Below are 20,449 nucleotides of genomic sequence, written 5' to 3' on the forward strand. Positions count from 1 at the left end.
TTATAGTATGGGGATAGTAAGACTTAGTTATTGTCTAAGATGGTAAAAATATATACTAAAATAAGGATGGTACAAACCACATGGGTAAAACGTCAGTACACATCCTTTCAAGTTCATTATGTGATATTGGCTTCAAAGAATCGTTCTTTAAATCATATATTTCAATCATACAGTGTACATTTTTTTCATCATGACCCATCATATAAATATGAGGTGTATAGATAGTGTCATGTTTTTCACGAGGGTATTGAGTAACCGGCACTGTGATGGGACGAGAATTAATGCCCGAGAAAAGTATGTGGTTGCCTATGCTCTTTACCTCCTCTAATGATGGTAGTAGATCTTTCAAATTTAACTTTCGGATCTTTATCTTCTTTGTCATATAAATCCTTAAATTCTCTATCCCATTGTCATGAGGGTCCATAATCATAATGTTTTGAAGGATTAAAAGCTCTCCCGATAACTCCACAAATTCCCAAAATGGGCCAATTATTTCCAATCGATGATCGATGAAAGCCACTTCCTCAAATAAGGAATTGAACATGGAGATTTGTCCTTTATCATTTACAGTATAAAAGCTTCCTTTGAAATAAATGACATCGTAATATAAACTTGTGCGTTCCACCAAGGTCCATTCATCATCCTCGCCTACATGAGTAGATAAAAGAGTATAGCCTGGGGAATAGATAATGCAGATGATGCATTGCTGATCTTTTACTGAGGGGTTTGAAGACATTGCGAACTTTAACGATGGCGGGCCAAGATATCTAAAATCACTTGGGAGCATTGGCAGATCGATATGCACACTTGTGAGAGGATTTAGGATAGTAACAAGGAAAGAAGTTTTGTGATGGAGAATTAGCCATCCATCATATGAGCCAATGATAACTCTATCATTTATTGGAAGTTGAATCGAGTGTGATTTGTTATCTGATAAGGAGCAGAAGGTGAGACGACTAATGTCGTCGTCATATCTCGAGAGCAACCAAGGGAGTTGGGGAGGATGCTTGCAAAGGTTGTTAGAATGCCATGTCTTGCATACGCCACGAAAACGAATATAATCAAAAATATCGATAGTGAGTTGACCGACGATGAGTTCCAATATATTAGCAGCAAAATTCGACCAATCAGCTCTCTCCTCTTCTTTCTCCTTTTCTTTGATTTCAGCTTTTCTTTTGCCTTTGCCCTTTAAAAGTTCTTCATCCATGATAATGAAAGTTGAAACTCTATATCCTAGAACCTAATTCTAGGAGATATATAGGATCATTTACCACCCAGAAAAAGAAGTCCAATAATTTTGGCTTCTACCATTTGTTTAGTAAATATCATTTTTTGTATATATATGAAGGTTATATTTTTAAAATCTGAAAATTGTATTTGTAGAATATGGAAGTTTCAATCGTATATAGTTGTATTCCCATATATTGTTATTTTCTTAAATAGCTACATTTATAATTTAAACAGGATAGTTGATTAGGATTTTCATGTATAGTTGTAATCCTAATATATTAGGACACTTGCGATATTACTGTTAATGTTAGGATGCTGTGTTTTACATTATGGGATTTAGATACTTTCTATAAATTTGAAATCTCATTCATGATGTGGTAATGAAGGAAACTATTAGTTCTGCAAGAAATATCTTCCAATCACACAATTTTACAAATGTGATAGAATTCTCAACAAATGTGATAGAATTCTTCTAAATCATATATTCCTGACCTACAATATTATACATGTTGATTGTAGCTATTCATGGTATAAAAGTTATCTATATAAATAATAGCATATTTTCCACGGGATAGTTAGACAGGAGATGGAGCTGAGAATTATGACCTAAAAAAGGTATGTGGTTGCCTAAGCTCTTTGCCTCATTCAAAAGATGGCGGCGATAAGCCTTTCAGAGTTCAACTTTAGGATTTCTATCCTCTCGGTTATGAAAATGCTAATATTCTCTAGCCCATGGTCAGCAAGATCTTCAATCAATTTGTTTTTTTTTTTAAGGACTACAAGCTCACATGATAATTCTACAAACCACAATAACAGGTTGCTAAATCCCGTTGAGGAAGGAATTAAACATGAAAACCTGTGCAATTTCTTCTACACCATAAAAACTTAATTTGAAATAGATGATATCATGGTATGCAATCGCATAAGATAACGATAACACAATCTTGAACATATGCTGACGGGTTTGAAGATATTGCAATCTTCAATATCAATGGGTAAAAATGTTCAATGTTCCTTGAATAACTCTAGATCACTCGGGGAGAGAGAGAGAGAGAGAGAGAGAGAGAGAGAGAAGCACCTGTGAGAGGATTCAAGATAAGGATGAACCATGAAGTTTCGTGGTAAAGAAGTAGCCATCCATCACATTAGACAAGAACTAATGCAGCCATCCATCACATTAGACAAGAACTAATGCATCCATCACTGTGGCAGTGTCATCCAATAAGTAGAAGAAGATCCTATTGATTGTATAGTCATGTTCCAAGATCAGCCATAATAGCAGCACGCCATGTCTTGCAAACACCACGAAAGCGGATGTAATCAGCGATGTCAGTGAGTTCACGCACATCAGCCTGAAGATTCCACCAATCACCTCACCTCTCCTCTCCTTTGCTTCCATTATTCAAACAAAACTATATACATATGTGTGTTCTATGACAGCAAGCCTTAAGTACCATAATCAATTATTTTGCTTGGGTTTAAATTAAATCGGACAAATGATATCTAAAAACACTTCAAGAAAATATATATTTTCTAATTGAATAGAATGAAATGCCACGGAACATTAGGCTCCTCCTCCGGCATTCCCTACTGTAATCAGAAAAAAAAGAAGAATATTTAACTAATTGTATAAATATTTGAGATAAAAGAATGTAGATTTCCTTACAACTGAACAAGATAAAAACCAAACTATTGTCCCTAAAATAAATCAATGCTTTATATAATCACATCATTGTATCACAGACGACCAAGCAGTCTCGATCTTTTCTAAAGGTGACTGACAAGTAGCAAAGGAATCTCGAATGAAATTAAAGTTGTAGATTTAATTCTAAAATAAACTGAAAAGATACAATCATTCCATTGGGATTCACAAATATGTTCTTTACTTTAACACAGAACAGGCACATATTATAACATACCAAAACTTGAAATTTGTTGATCAATAAGATGTGATTCAGCGATTTTATACCACAAGTTCATCCTCGAGGAAATCATATTCAAAGGTGAAATCGGTTTTAATCCTCTGGCACCTGCAACCAAACAAGTTTTCAGTTATTGCAACAAGATATGGTTGGTGGCAAAGATATGATTACTAAAACAGAAGGCCAGCAAAATAAGTCTCATAACAATGTTCCAATGTTTTTGAATTGTATTCATGAAAGGAAAAAAAAAAGAGTAAGACTGAAGAATAAATATTCAGAGAATTTATACACTAAGTTTAGATTGACTACAGGAAAAATAAATTAGTCTGGATGAAGAATCAAATGAAAACACTAAAAGAAACACAAAAAAAGTAAAATATGCATTTCATTAAAATATGATAATCTCAGAAAGAATAATAGATGCAGTGTAACATACCATCCATGCTGAGAACCATCGTTTGCAATATGAAAATCAAAGTATACATAATTTCCTCTCTCAAAGTTATCATTAGTGACTTTTGGCTCCTCATGCCGTTGAAACCATGTATTAAATTTCTTGTGAAATCTCCATGACTGCCTTTTCAATTCTCTGGCAGCTAAGTACTGCTGATAAGTGTTCTGCAGAAATATATGAATGACCAGTAGTCCAAAATGTCTAGCAACTTCTGTAGCATACGTAGTGTCTAGTACAAGCACAAATCCTAGAAATTCCTTCAGAAATTAAATCATAAGACCACAAAAAATGACTTGATACCTGTTGGTAGTAAAACGCAAAAAACAAGGCATCAGTGCCCAATGGATCCAGACCAAGTCGTTCCCAAAAGGCAGGATTATCAACTATGGGTGCCTGAGTTTGAGGATAACTAGATGGAGTCACTGCAGGATGCCTCTGAAAAATTAAGAAAATACCATTAAATGAAATTGAAACATCTGACAAAATTTTGCAAAAGATCTAACAGAATGCTTAAAGAATGATAAAGGAAATAAGTTCCCCACCGGAACATAGTTCTTTGCACGTTCTGAGTCCCTGGGCTGTGGAAGTTTGTAGTATGCAGCTTCAAGCATCTGTAGATTGTAGATCTGATCGTGCATTCCACCAGAATTCCCAGCTACACCACTAATGTTGTCACCAATGGCACCAAGTTCTGACCCACTTCTTCTACCAATCACACCAAGGCTAGCAGAAGATTGACCGGGTTGCAATGGCTGACCAGGTGGAAGATCAGTATCCCTAGATAATTGATTCACTTCTGACACTGCCACAGTGCTTGTTCCCTGATGGCCACCAAACGATATTCCAAAAATTAGGAATTTTATTCAATCAATAATTTTCAATTGTTACTTGAGTTTTTCTTCAAAGAAAATTTTGAACTAAAGAAATCAACAATAGAAGTGATGTTGTTAAGATTAAACATTTTATTTTACCTTCTGCAGTATGATTCTCTGCCTATATCTCCAAGTTGATTACAAGAGCCCTAATAAGAGGGGAGCCCTAAAGTAGGGAAGATCTACTTTCTCTTTCATTCTTCATCATCCTCACTCTGATACCCTTTAGGATGCTGATACCTCTACCTCTGCGCCTTCTTCCCAAGTACCGACCACGGTATCAGGGGACTCCTCCAAGATGCCCTTTGGCATGGAGAAAGAAGACACTGTCGGCTCCTGGATTTTACATAGCAGGACAACCAAAACAGGCAACATAAAGGTTAACATGGTGCAACTTAACCTAAACACAAGCTGAACTTAAGCTCTAGTGCTGAGTTTGGCTCAGATATCCTAACTCAATTCAAGCTTAAGTTCAAATCCAGGAAGTCAAGCTCAGCCTAAGCATGCACCAAAGCACAAATGGACCCTTGTTTGCTAGAGTTTGGCTCAGATATCCTAACTCAATTCAAGCTTAAGTTCAAATCCAGGAAGTCAAGCTTAGCCTAAGCATGCACCAAAGCAAAAATGGGCCCTTGTTTGCTAGAGCCAGACAGACTATTCAATATTGGCTCCATTACAACCCTAACTGTTAAGCATCTGCTTTCAGCTATTTAGGATGGGCAAACAATAAGGCAAAGTTTGACAATAAATGGTAATGGATGGTGATGATGATTGGTCAGAAACAGTGAATGGTGATATAGATGATAGGTGGCGTTCAAAATTTGAACAATTGACAGATGGCTGGCAATAATTAAGTTGGAAGGTATGACAGACTAAAATTTAGTGATCAAACATTTATCAGGCATTTATTTGAAAGATAACTAAATTATTTTCAGCAGGACTTTATTGCAGTTGATGCTACCGAATCCAATGCTTTATGGACTAGTGTCATTTTACAAATAATGCTCTCATGAATTATTGGTTTTTCCCACTTTTTTCAAAATCTGTGGTTTTATTAGCTCAGATTTAGCTCCAAGTAATATAGCCATTCCTATCCTATCAATCACATATATTTATCAAGATGGAGTTTGTTAATTCGCTAACTCTCCTAATAATAAACTAAAATGATCTATCTGAAAATAACATGGAATGTGATAGATGGAGTATGACAAAGATGAAGTGTTGGAGTATTTCTATCAATCTCTTAAAATCAGTATTTACAGATTAATCCTCTGACACAAAACTTCTCCAAAAATTAATTACATGAAATCAAAAAATTATGCTGTCTGTATATTGTTTATATAAAAAATTATGCAAATACAGTAAAATATTAATCCATAACATTTATACTACATATAAATCACTAATTAATTTTCCAAAACACATTAATTAAATATCAAAAATAAGCAGTATGTTTTGTTGTTCCCCCCACCCACAATACGTCTATCTATTTGTCTTGTCGTCAGCAATGACAATGGAGGCAAGGAATATACTCTCTTCTTCCTTTTCACATGCAGTCAGTGGGTCCAAGGACAATCAGGCACCTTTCGATGCTTGTCATGGCACATCCAAATCGTGTGTACTCCAGGCATCTAGGTTAGGTTGTCCCAAAAAAATCCGAAAAAGGTTGAAAATTTAAAAAAAAAAAATAGAAACTGTTCATCAGTATAGAATATGTACCAGGCATACCACTCATACCATACCATAACAGGCAAAATCACAAATCTCGATTTAAAGGTTAGAAGCTTATGTCTCGCCTATGTGTGGAAACACATGTAAGCATAGATAAGACAAAGAAGTGTCTCAAATCAAAAGTAAGACTACTTTGAATTGAGCTCACAAATCCCTACCACATATGATGTCTTCAAATCATCATCACTCATCATCTTGTTGACACTAGGACTTGAGGCAGGATCTGCAATCAGATCTTCAGATATATTATGTTGCTGCTGGTCTTCCGGATTGTCATGTACAGAATCTGTTTTTTTATATGATGATAGGGTAAGAAAGATTTTTCTTGAAACAGAATGTGAAAAAAAAAATTTAAGGTACCTCCATCTTTTGTTACAGTTGAAACCAAGGGATGTTGGGAGGACGGTTGAAGAACAGGAGTTGGTTGCTGTTGTGCAGCCGAACTAACAGACACAAGCCCTGCTCCCTGAACTCCAAGCCCTAGGCCAACATGGGGTGAAACAGAAGTGCTTTGAGGACTAAACTGCATACATATAAAGGTCATGAAACATTAGTGAAGTTACAGAAAGAACAAGATTAAAAAGCATTGCCACAAAAACCTTTCTTTCCCACATAAACCTTTCTTTCAAAAGCACTATTTATCCTGAAGGTACATGTCTAGGATACAGAAGCAACTTGTACATGCTCAGAAATAAATAATTTCTAGCAAAAAGAGTTTTGAAGTCATAAATCCAAGGTGATATATGCCAAGAGAACTGGTAACTGTGCCGTGGATGCATTTTATTAGAAAAATATACACATCAAACTTTGAAGGCAGCAAGATTGATATAAAACAGTCCGAAAGAAAGTAGGATGACAAGAATATTATGCACCCAAATGCCATTTAGACAAACAATGACTACATACACATGCAAAAATTCTTGATAAATGGCAAATACTTAATTGAAGCGCGTTTAATTAAAGAAGTTTGACATTCCACATGCCTGACAAATTGTTCTTGATGCTTTTTCAATGTACCTAATGCTTCATTGTGAATAAAAAGCAAGATCCATAGCAAAAGCATCCGATTTTCTCAATTGCATTAGTGATGCTTGTGTACTCGTATGCATCACAAGTTACAACTATGCATTCTTCAGTAGAAGCTAGTGTATATAGATTTCCGAATAAAAACCAGTGACAATATGCAAATTTTGTGCATAAGTACTTCCCACATGGACTTGATCAAAAGAGCTACAGACATACCAAAAAAACTGAAGTGATAATGACATGCATGCTGGATACTAATGCTAGGATGGTGATACAAAGCAAATTAGTCGACACAATGAGGTCTACTTATGCACATATGCATTTCTCTGAATATATGTCTGATGGGTACATGAACATAGAAGAATGAGTCCACATATGTACATCCATGCTAGAACTATACCTATCACTTTTAATGACAATTTGGAAGGACAAAGCTAACAATAGGATCACATATCTGAAGGAATATAATCAAACAGGTCTATGACATTTTGTTAATTCTGTTAAGTGTGGATGAAAGTTATCTGGAAATGCAGTCTCTACGTATACAGGGGGGGATGCAAGTGTAATAATGTCTTATGATGCAACTCATTCAACCTAGACTGAATCAAACCTTGGATCTCTATTGGTTGGTTCTTGACTAAAATTAACCTTCCAAGCTTCCCGCCATTAATGGAGTAGGCCCAAGAGAGTGTGGTATAGCTCCTACAAAGCTTCAAACCAGTGTTTTTAAAAGTGCTAGGCGTCAAGGCTCCAAAACACCCAATACGCTAAATGCTCGCCTAGGTGCCCACCCCAGCAATGATTTAAAAAATGCTAGGCACCAAAAGACGCCAAAGCCCCAAAATGCCTGAGATGCTAGGCACTCGCCCAAGCGAAGTAAGGGGCTCTAAAATATTATAATATAAAAATTATAATATAATTAATAAATATAATTATTTAAATAAAATATGACATTAAATTAAGAAAATCTAAAGTACAAAGTCACAATGTCATATTAACAAAAGTCTCAAAATTCAAAACAATAAAACTTTACATCAAAGTCATTTATCTTGAAACCCTAACAATAATTTCAAATAAATAAATATTAACAGTATTAAAATTGAAATAATATATTATTAATTTAATAAATAAAAAAATACTATTAATAGTATATTGTTAATATACTGTTAACAATATACTGAGTCGATGTGAGAAGAGTAGAGACCAATGTGAGGACTAAGGAAACGGAGGTTGTTGATTGAGAACAACGATAGCGATAGCAACAACAGCAACAAAGAAAGGTATGGGCATTCTGAACGGTATGTTTAAAAATATTAAAATTAATTTTAATATTAAATAAATATATATATATAATCACATAAAATTAAAATAGTTAACGATGGTACGCTTAAAACGATATTAAATATATTATATTTAAAAGATATTAAATATATTATATTTAAAAGATATTAAATATATATAAATATATATAACTTAGCAGTGCCCACTCGAACCCCAGGCAAATAATTGCAACGTCGAGGGATGGCAACGAGCGCTGCAGCGAAGGAGCAGAAGAAGAAGAATCTTCTTCGATGTCCGAGGGAACAATGGCAGCGGGCGCCGAAGAGCAGTGGCATCTAGGGATGGCAGTGGGCACCGCAGCGAAGGAGCGGAAGAAGAAGAATCTTCTTCGGTGTCAAGGGAACGATAGCAGTGAGCGCCAAAGAGCTACGGCGTCAAGGGAGCGATGGCAACGGGCGCCACAGCGAAGAAGAAGACAACGAAGGAGGAGGAGGCAACGCCGGGAACTATTTCTCAAAGTTTCTCCCTCTTCTTCAAATGCCTCTTCCTCGCCTTGCCTCACCACAACCAAGTTGATACCGCCCAATAGCAAGCGATCCACGTGTCGGTCAACTAACGGACCGGTATGTACCGCTCAATACGGGGGGTACCATTCGAAATTGCAAACCTTGGTTTTAATATCAGTTAAGGATTAACAATCCACTGTTAACAATATTTAATCCGCAATTAACAATAGTCATAACATTAAAGAGGGGGAAAAGAATCATCGACAATAGACCATGGGAAAGGAGAGAGCAACAGTGATAGAGGAACCTTCGGACGATGGCAACAATAGTAGTGGCAACGAAGGAAGCTACGAACGACCACGACAGGGGCAAAGGAAGCTTCTAATGTGTCCATCAATGACAGAGGAAGTTGCAGTCCTATCCCTCGGCAGAGGAAGGAGTTGCACACAAAAGCAACAGCGTCGTAGGGAACTACACACAAAAGCTACAACAACAAGAGATTTGGATGGTTTCGTTGACGATAGAGGAAGTGTTGGACCTATGCATCCGCTGCAGAAGCAGAGGCTCACACGAAGTTAGCAACGGGACCATAGGTGAGTCAAGGCGGTGAAGTACCTAAGGTTTATGGGTCCGAGGTGGTTAATATTACTATTTACTATGCGTGGTTGATTTAATTGAACCAACCGAGTTACTATTCAATCGATCCAAAGTTGACCATCTAGTTTAATTGCTCACTTTAAACCGGGTGCCTAGGGCACCTAGGTTCAGGCGAGAGCCTACGCAGTGTTCATTAAGGTGCATCGCTCGACAACTGTATGAGGTGCTTGGCCTCGCCTCGCCCGAGCACCTTTTTGGAACACTATTATTTACTAACACAAAGGTGATAAGAGTATTTTAATGAACTACAATGATAGTCGATCGATACGAAAAACCACACTCTTTAACTAATAGTAATACGAACAAGAGACAAGATTGATTCTTTTAGGAAGTGCAACCAACCATTTACTTGCGCCATATGAGCAACAATTTACATTGAAGATGCACAGGCACCACAAAAGTAGTTCCACATTATGGTTGAAAAACATTAGAGTGAAAGGGAAAAAACATCAATCTGCTACACATTTGTTTAACTTCAAAAATAATCTTTCATTAGTAAAACAAAAGCATATAATAACAATAACAGCATGGAGAAAAGTTTGCAAATGGTGGAACCAAAGACCTTTTCATGAGAAGGAAAAACTGCATTACATTTTTTAACATTTGAAAAAGAAAGAATTACCTGTTGTAAAAGTGAATTCTGCTGTTGTGTGGTAAACTGCTTGTGACTAGCACCAGAGAGATGTGGCCCGCTAAGAAGATTACTATGCCCTTGTTGCTGCACTTGTTGGAGCCGTTGCAGAAATTTCTCCCTCTGGTCAGGAGCTATCTCAGGACGCCCACGAAATTGGCCCTGAAGAGAGAATTCATCAAGCTGGGACCTCAGGCTCCCAAGCAAGCAAAACAAAACCATGACAAATGGAAGTCCAACACAATTCCAAATAATGCTTTACAGGTGGTAGCATGTAAAGAAATTTCTAAAAGGGAGCGTAGTGCACAAGAGTTCCCACAAACCATCAAATATTAGATCTAGTATGGTGACCAAGAGAAATAACATTGACCTAATAAAAATTATAAAAAACCATACTAAATAACTGTTTTATGGGATATTAACCAAAAAACATACATTCTCACTTGCATTCTGAAAAGAAGTTGCACTTTGAGGTCTCCATTGAATCCCAGAGACAACTGAAGGTGAAAAGACTCTTCCTCCAGCAGTAGAACCCTCTCCAACATTACTAGAATCATTTGAACCAGCTCCATCATTGGTCCTTGGCAACGACTGCAAGAGAATTCTGTTATCCAGAGGAAACGACAACAGAGGCTGTGCAAGCCCACTACTCCCAATTCTCTCATCAACATTTAACACATTTCGCTTAGACAAATCAGATAATGGAGGAACAGAACCAAGAGAAACATTTCCAGTGATTCCACCAGCTGAACTGAAAGTCATCGAAGTACTAATTGATGGTTGATTAGAGATCCCTCGGCTAATGCCTTTCGCTATTCCAATTTCAGGGATGGCTGGTGAAGATCTACGCACAGGGAAGGTCATATTATCATCCTCCTTAAGTGAGCTGGATGAATTAGGAGGAGAAGAAACAGCAGCAGATGAGTTCTCTATAACGCCTCGAACATTTGGTGGCACAGAAAGTATAGCTGCAACTGTTGGTCCAGCAACTGATGGACGCACAGGAACATTAGCAGTTGCAGATGAACTGGTCCCCACTGATATCCCAGAACTTATACCAGGAGGAGCTGTTGATACCACAGTCACCATAGCTCCACTTTTTGAAGGTGGGGTTTTTGGTGCAACATCAGCGTTACTTTCCGGAGAAGCTGCATCATCACCTTGGTCCTGAGATATGATCTGTGTTAACTGATAAAATATAAGACCCATTATGCAGAACCATCACCAAAAGTCTATGCATTTTTCAAAGGTCTAATAGTAGGCCATGAAGAAGAAAAATCTAAAAAAATATAAACATTTAGAACAAGTTTAACAAATATAATAACCAGAAAAAGCATAGATATTATAAAAATTATTTTAAAATGGATGTTTTACTGCACAAGCCTTCCACCAAGACATCTATGTTCTATAAATTATAAACACTAAGAACTTTCTATTCAGATATCAGTCCACGCGGACTATATAAACACATACAACACACAAAAAGGAATTACAATGAACATAACAATGCTCTATCCAAACAAGTATAACAAGTAAAGAAACAGATTTAGACACGATTCTGGTAGTTATACGCACTACCTTGGGAGGTATACTTACTTACATTTGGTAGGTAAGTATCAGCTGCAAGTGAAAATCATCTAACTAAAAATGTCTATGGTACAAGCAAGGTCCTATTTATGGACAAATAGAAGGGTGAATTCACAAGCAGGGACCTCCTTCTAAATAAGGTCTTTAATTTCGAATAATACTGCCCGTACCGAGCGGTACCGTCGATGACCAAGGAAGAAGAAAGAAGAGGGGTGATCGAGGAAGAAGAAAGAAGAGGGAGAAGGGGAAGAAAGAAAAGGGAGAAGAGGAGTACCTACGCCGCTCTCCCTCCTCGTCTGTCGATGACCTCTCATCTGCGTGGGGAGAAGAATCTCGGCGTCGCTGGGAGAAGAGGCAACGTCACCCCATGTGGGGAGAAGAGAGGCAACGTTGCAGAATTTTTTTTTACTTATATATATATATATATATATATATAGAGAGAGAGAGAGAGAGGCACCCCGCGTGGGTAGAAGAGAGGCGAGATCGCCGAAAAAGAATTTTTTACTTTATATATATATATATATATATATATATATATATATATACCGCTCGGTATACAATATCATACCATACCGAGCAAATGTCAAAACTCCGATGCAATACAAAATTTCAATCCTTGCTTCTAAATATTGATTTTGATCATTTATTAACTAGTACTATCAAAAAAATAAATAAATGTAATATATTTGAGCCACTCTAAGGATCAAGTAAAAGGGTGAACTATGCTGTTACAAAACCTACAAGCAGGAAAGGTCCACTATATATTGGGCTCGACCATTTACTGACTAGCACTATTAAAAAGCAAATATTTGTGACATAGTCTAACAATTAAAATTCATTCATGTTGTGTCCATTATTGCTCATTAAATAAGACATACAGATAACTGAGCAGCCGAACTGGCTACAGCATTCTTCAAGCCTAAAAGTGCACTAGCAGTTGAAACAGAAGCAACGCCCTGCTGAACAAGAAAAGATTCAAAAAATAATTTAAAAAGTTAGTAATCTTTCAGAAAAAATATAATATGACAATCATCAATATATACAAAAATTATTAAAATATGGGGAAGAACCAAAAAAGGGTTATGAAACTATAATGCTAAATATGTAGTAAACAAACAGGAAGATATTGAACCACTCAAGTTGATAGCAGAAATATGGATTTTAATGACAAACTCAACACCCACAATTCCATACAAAAGTAAATTTAAAGCTTCATAGGCTTCGATAAGTACAAAAACGAATTACAAAATTTTTCACTTGTGCATGCAATATATTGTTTTGGTTGGATACTATGAGTACATAAACATCAGAGTATAGAAATACGATAGGAGTTGCCAAAATATATATTGAACCTGACTTTGCAACTAAAAGAAGTAATAACAAACATGGAACCAACGAGTTTATTAGGATTTAGGACTTAACATTATATATCATGTCACTTGGTAGACCACCGGCATGTTAGGTTCACAATCCATATGATACTGTATCATGTTGTATGTATAGTTCCATGAGCCTGTATCAGTTTGACATGGTGATGTGGCATCCATGCATGCCACATTTCAGTTCTGGTTCTTATAAATGTTATTTAATATTATAATGAATGAATTGATCAGAGAAACAAAGGCCATATTAGACATTCATCAGACAAACAAAAGCCATATTTGACATTCCTATTAATAATAAGAAGAGATTCGATGACCACTAGTTTAGCCAGTGATATTATCCTCATAAAAGCTCGGAAGCAACAGATCCATGAAGCTGAAATAATTGGGACCATTAAATGTCGTTATTATTGTGTTCATTGAACACATTTGGATTTAATTACCAGTCCACAACAACCATGGCAGTCCAACAGTATTAATAGTACATGGATGTACCCATCATTGCCAACAGCACTTTACCAAGTTGTATCATATCACACAGATCTTATAGGATTCTAGTACAGGTAAAAATAGTTGGACATTTTATAAGCTCATTTCCTAACATTGAGATTTCAAATTACCTGCTGCAATTATTCATGACACAAAACTTATAGAGAATCACAACCCAAGGCCCAGAACACATTTACAAGAAGGGTAAACTGATCAGAGACTATGCACTACAGTTCCTACCAGAATCCAGATGGACTAATATGATACACTTGGTATGTCTTGGTACACTAGAATTGCTAGAGAAATCGTACTTCAATCAATAGAGATATTGGTCATTAATAGCTGAATGCCATGGATAATAAGTTGACAATTTCAAATAAGATACCATAACAATCCTTATTAGAAGTAAAAAAAAAAAATTCTTTGATCTCGCAAATGATGCAAAATCCAGAATCATGTAAAGCTCCAAGATGATCTAATTAGAGGCAAAACCTTCCAAAATACAACCAACGAGTTCAATCATGAAAAATGCGTCTGGGATGAAGCCCTTCTTATGTCTTCAAATAAGAAAAAAATATGACAAGAAACAAGCCAATAAACTACATGTTCTTCCACAACTAAAAGCAGAACAAACCCCATCAAGACGTCTAAACAGAATTCGTTTTTACACCAATTTTAAGCGGTGAACATATTCATGCTCAAAAAGAAGAAAATATAAAATAAACAATACTTGTTGGAAAGACAAGTTACCTTAGCAAGACTGGAAGGACCAAGTGAAACAAGATCTTCTAGGGCTTCCACCTTTTCTAGTGGCAGAGAGCTGTAAAGCTCATCAACATCACCAAATTCATCAAAATCGTCCTTCAAAAATAATTGAGAATGAATCAAACTAAAGCCAGCTAAACGTATTTAAGAGATTTTCATAGAATGTCAGAAACAATAGTGGAAAAAAAGACTCCAAATAGAATTGAAAACAAAGACGTACCTGATTCCGTTCAACATAATCTTCTAGAAAATCTTTAACATCATTAACCTGTTCAGGACTCAATTCATCATTATCCAATAATCTTAAAATCAACTCCAATTTCAAAATGTGAGCTTTGTGCCTCGCAATAGATGTTTCCAAATGCGTCTGAAAGAAGATCTTCAGTATAAGCGAACGATGTGGTACAGTTAATTGGGCAAAACAATTTGTTCAATTAACTACCAGCCGAGGTGGTCTTGTTTTCCCTTTCTTTACAGAAAGCCCTTCAACCTCAGCTTCAAAATTGTCAATCTGACTCTCCAAATCCCCAACCTAAAAGAATTTCTCATAAACACTTGGTGACTTTAATTGAATCAAGTATAACCCAACACAAAGAACAAAAAGGAGTCAAATGCTATAGACAGAAGATTCATGAAGTTTCATGAACCTAAACAAACAAATGAATAAACACTAACAAGTTATAAAACTTCTGAAGCAATAATTGAAGGACAAAATCATAATGTGGTTAAAAAATTGCATCTTACCACATTGTTCAACCAGTCCCTTGTTTCCGATTTGGCCTTCTCTTTTGGATCCTGGCAGTAAAAGCAAGGTTGCAAACATGCAAAATAGAGGTCAAGTACTTATTGGGCAAGAAAGATAGATTTGAAATAGTCAGAACACACCAACTATATCCAATAATGGTTCATATATAGAATGAAAAACAGTTACAACAATCGACTCAATCAGAAAGATACTAGAGTGATTTAGCTTCTTAGATAATAGACACAAAAAAGGGGACATATAAAGTAAAATAGTTTAAAGCATTCTTGCAACTGATAAAAACTGAGTTAAATTGGAACATAATTTGAGGATTGATGTTCAGGTTAACATAGACCGAGGCCAGGTATTCTATATCATGTTATCTTTATTTACTAATTCTAGTACATATGCCGAATAGATGCAAATCAACAACATGCCATTCATATCATCAGGTTTGGAAACTCTTAGTAATATCACCTTCCCAACTGCATCTTACTCTTAATTTGGAAAACTGTAATTATTCTATCTGCCCAATCTAGAATGCTAGACGAAGCAACTACTAGATGGTTGGTATTCGTATTCAAATTAGTTGAATGAATCATCACATATAAAGGTTTGTTCCATGCTAAATTAAGCTTAATTTCCAGAAAAGTAAGATCACTATTTCAATCTACCTTATATGCATGTTGACTTTGGTCTCTGTGCACGTATACTAAGAATATGGAAGAGAGGGATTTACTAGATGTTTCATTATTAAAAAAATACACTACCTCCTAGGAAATAAACATGATGGGCATGATCCTCAAGCAAATGTTTCTTTAAAACCATCAAATAAGCATCAGACTAGGCCTAACAAAGACAATTTCATTTATCAACATATTCTGAAGCTACAATCGGATTGTCAGCCAATGAAAAAGCACTTCTTCATAGATGTCAGAGTCAAAAAAGCAAGCCATATAGACCATGATGATCAAAAAATAAGTGACTTCTTGTAAATTGCATTAATAGTAGGTAAAGGACAACATGCAACTTACTGTCTTAGGTTGCTGACCTAATCCTTCCTTGGAGAAGGCTTTTGTTTTTGTCTCCTTCTCACAAACCTTAAATCTTTCCATTTCACGTTCAATGAGCTTGCGAGCATCCATAAGAGCCTGCTCATAAGAGGCACTAACCTATGTCAAGGTATATCACAAAATTGACTGTCAACCCCAGAACCATAAACCTCAAATTTAAAGTGCAGCATTTTAATAGCACAGTTCAACTATAATAAATTCAGCAGAAGAAAATAAAAAAATGGTTGAATATACCTTCTAAAAGTGATTGGAAAATGCAGAAGAATCTTATATAAAGATGAGTGCAATGACTAAAGAGCATACAACATCAATCTATGCATCGTAATATTTTGTTTCAATAAATATAAGCTAATAACATTTTCGAAAAACTTTCAATGACACTCGTTGTCAAGAATATAACCTCCTCTGTAATTTATAAGTTGCTAAACTAAAGTACCACATCACAAAACATCTGAGCTCAGAAAAACTTGTGAACAGTAATGTGGCACAGCACAATGCATTATGGACACACATCTAAATTAATCATATGCAACTAGTCCAACCAGATTGACTAATCATGATACTCCACTATACCATCTTCATTTGACAGGGTAAACTAGATACACACCACATAGTCTTATGGACAAACACTACTAAATTCAATCATAAGCAACTAATCCAACAAGACAAATCAAGGGATTCTCTGCTTATACAATTTTCTTGACAATGTAAACTAGAAATTTTTGTGAGAATTTAAACCAAATTATGCTACAAAAAAAAAATGCTGTTAGGAACAACCCCCTCCCAACTAGGGTCCCTGTTCTTCAAGGGAAAGGACCTTCAAAGGACCAAAATAGAGAACCAAATTAGTATAACTCAGAATTCAGGAAATAACTGCCTGATCCTGCCTCTAGGGTAATAGTCATCATTATTATTGAAAAGTGAAAACTAATACTAAATTCCTAAATTACTAGGATTAGATCTCTGCCAATCACTATCTAGTTGTCATTCTTTAGCGAAGCCAGGCACTGGAGCCTTTGGAGGTTGTTACCCAATGGAATGGGGCTAGCCAGCCATACCGAATGTTGGGATCAACTTATTTTTCATTACACGAGTATCAGAGCCTGTTGCTGTCCAGCAGACAGTCCAATTCCTGAAACATCTATGACCACATAGAAATATCTAGTCTCCTCCGAATTGCCTTAAGACTTGCTTTAGAAGACCATATCCAGAAAAGAGAAAGTATTGTCCTCTTATCCTATCAACGTTAGATGTTTTCCCCGTCCTGGTAAATCACAATTTATGCTTTCAAAATCAATGCCCTGTCTGTCTCGGTCAAGATCAGAGCCAATTATTGCTGTCTGAGGCTTTGCATCACATGTGGTAGTGGCCAGGTCTTGTCAGGGTTTGACCATTGAGTCACGTTTCAAGGACTCTATGGATGTGTTGCAATACTAAAAACTGAATGCTTACAACATGACTCCTAGTTTTGTCTGTCTAAATTCAACATAGATTATTGCCACATGCATCAATTCCCACTGTTTAGCTTTGTCAAGGACAGTGACTTCAAACATGTAACTTGCTATTTTGTTAGCTCCTTGCATCTCCAGAAACCTCTAACCTGATTTGAGGCATGTGCTTTGCAAACATATTTGACCTCAGGACAGATTTGAACCAAGTCACATGTTTTTCTTTATTTCCAAGGGAAACTTCTTCAGTTGCCAACCAGTAAGTGTTTTTCCCCATTCCTTACATAAGTCATATAACCCAACATCTTCACCTCAAGTCTGAATGCAATTGGATACATTGTTCCTTATGCTCGGCTTTTTTATCACAAAGTCATAGGTTGCCTTGCAGTCATGTGGTGAACTTTGTATTTTATTCTAAACGATCACACAGCAAGCAAAATGGACAACTTCACTTTTATTATGTCTTTAACTTTTTAACAAAATCATCTTCAATCAACTCTTTTCTCTCATTGTTGACAACGAAAACACCATACAGTTTTTGAATTTAACTAGTATATTTTAATCTAATGATACAAAAAGATCCTGTTATAGAATTAAATTAAAAAATGTCTCAACAAGACAAAATATGAATTTAATAAGCAGATATGGGATTTCAGCATGTACCAACATAACATTATACAAGCACCACAGAAAATAGAGGAACATAAACCAGTGAAACCAACAAGTCAGTATGTACGTTCGATTGACATAAAAATATTGGACCATTGACAACCAGAAGCAGAAACAAAATAAAAAAACCATTTACAGAGAACAAGAATCAAGAATCTCTAAAAGGTCAGCCATTATAAAAAATGGCTGATAAGCCCATCAGCGTAAGCCACCACAATATCACCTTGTTGGTCAAAAATAAATAAATAAACAAAATAAAAGAATGGTTTTCAAACCACAAGTTTGTTTAGCCGATCAATATTGAGAACTATAAGAAAAACTCGCTGAAAGATCCAGCAAAAATGACAGAGAGCTACAAACTTTAGTGTTAAGAAAGTAAATGTGATGTATTTATCTTAAAACACCGTATCCGATTTGTATTTAGCATGTTATTACTTGGCAAGTCCAACGGAGACAAGAAGATAGGTAAATTTTTTACACTAGGAAAATGTGAATTTTGATCCCAAATTACATAGCAGAAAGTTCCCCCTTTTGCTTCGAGTAGAATCATTTCAAGAATATCTGCTCAGTACATGTCACGAAATCAAGTTGTCAAGCTTCCAGTACCATTAAGATCCCACAAACGGCAAGAACAAAGACACCAACAATCCTAGCTACATCAGAGACATGACATCAGAAGGAGGTCACAGTGTACGCCAGATCAAAGATGTCCACAGGAAGGACGAAACCCTAACCTTCTTATCCTTGATGTCGCTAGACTGTATCCATGTCTTGATTTGATCGCGATACCGCTGCAACTTCTTAATCTCCTTCTTGAGATCCGCCTCGAATTTCTCCTTCTGGTTCGCGTTCTCCGTGTCGTAAACCTACCAAAAGCACCCGAAGACCATCAAAACCACAAAGGGAAGCTAAGAATCGTGCGGATCTCCCCTATCCCCACGCGGCAGTACCTTGTTCCATATGCTATCGAAGACGTCGACGCCTTCCTGGACCTTCTTCAGCACTCGATCAATCTCACCCTGCAGCTTCCGACTGGCGCCCATGGTGAAACCCCGACAGAGAGCGGCGACTCGCAGAGTTCTCGCATCCAAAGGGCTCGGCGGATTTAGGGTTTACCCCTTTCTAGGTTTCGGAAACGAACAATATGGTGGAATCGGCAAATCGGATGGCACCTCACAGCCTCGACAATAAAATGAACCTACGTCGGGTGTTATTTTGTCGGTGATCACTCGAGACGATAAGCTTATGCAGTCTTACTCACAAATTGATACTATAATTATTTCAAAATATAATATAAAGTACTAAAAAATAATTTGATAATTATTATATTTTATATATTTAATCTATTTATTATATATCTAACATAATTTTCTAATTTTCTAATTTATATATTTTATACTTGTTTTCGTATTTATATATGCATATATTGCCTTCTATTTTATGTTCGTTGTATAATATACTATTATATATATATATATATATATATATATATATATATATATATATGTTGTTGTGTATCTGAGATGAATGATTTATTTGGTTTGAGTGAATTTTGTGAAAGAAGCTTTAGTGGATGCATGGAGGGAAAAAGTATACATTGTTTCTTTTATATAAATGAGTTATTATGAACACAAGGGAAAGAAAACACACCTTTTTTATGTTCATGATATATGTATGACCCATCAAAGTTGGAAATCAGTGGTAGCTTAGTAATTATTTTCAGACAACTTTGCCACTCTGATAGGACACAACTTGGAACCTACCACATCAGCATCTAGGTCGGCATACCTAAACTAACACAAATCCCGTAAAGGTCCGACAGCGCTGACGAATCATAGCATCGTCTCGGAGAGGACGGGACGGCACTGAGTGTATATCGCACCGACCCGTAAAGATTGATTCGGCATAGCGTCATCCCCCAAAGGCCAAGATGATGCCAACCCAGCACAGCACCCACCAAGTACGATGTCATCCTGCAAAGGGC

General features: G+C 36.3%; 1 protein-coding gene across 10 annotated transcripts; it reads right to left on the minus strand.

Moving 5' to 3' along the window:
• Positions 1-2,922: 2,922 nt before the first annotated feature.
• LOC135672935 (general negative regulator of transcription subunit 3-like) lies at positions 2,923-19,716 on the minus strand. Of its 10 annotated transcripts, none has more exons than XM_065181453.1 (16): positions 19,416-19,716; positions 19,200-19,331; positions 16,310-16,426; positions 15,278-15,328; positions 14,976-15,065; positions 14,754-14,900; positions 14,519-14,629; positions 12,776-12,853; positions 10,746-11,477; positions 10,302-10,472; positions 6,570-6,732; positions 6,368-6,495; positions 4,149-4,427; positions 3,907-4,041; positions 3,589-3,770; positions 2,923-3,260 (listed from the first exon to the last, which is right to left on the minus strand). In XM_065181453.1, the coding sequence occupies exons 1-16, from the start codon at positions 19,506-19,508 to the stop codon at positions 3,194-3,196; spliced, it is 2,676 nt and encodes an 891-aa protein (XP_065037525.1). In that variant the 5' UTR covers positions 19,509-19,716; the 3' UTR covers positions 2,923-3,193. The 10 variants fall into 10 exon arrangements, with proteins under 10 accessions (XP_065037525.1, XP_065037523.1, XP_065037524.1 ...); XM_065181451.1 differs by having other exon boundaries at positions 16,310-16,447; XM_065181452.1 differs by having other exon boundaries at positions 10,746-11,498; positions 19,416-19,680.
• Positions 19,717-20,449: the final 733 nt, after the last annotated feature.

Source organism: Musa acuminata, chromosome BXJ1-5, assembly GCF_036884655.1.
Source record: "Musa acuminata AAA Group cultivar baxijiao chromosome BXJ1-5, Cavendish_Baxijiao_AAA, whole genome shotgun sequence".
Taxonomy (NCBI): Eukaryota; Viridiplantae; Streptophyta; class Magnoliopsida; order Zingiberales; family Musaceae; genus Musa; species Musa acuminata.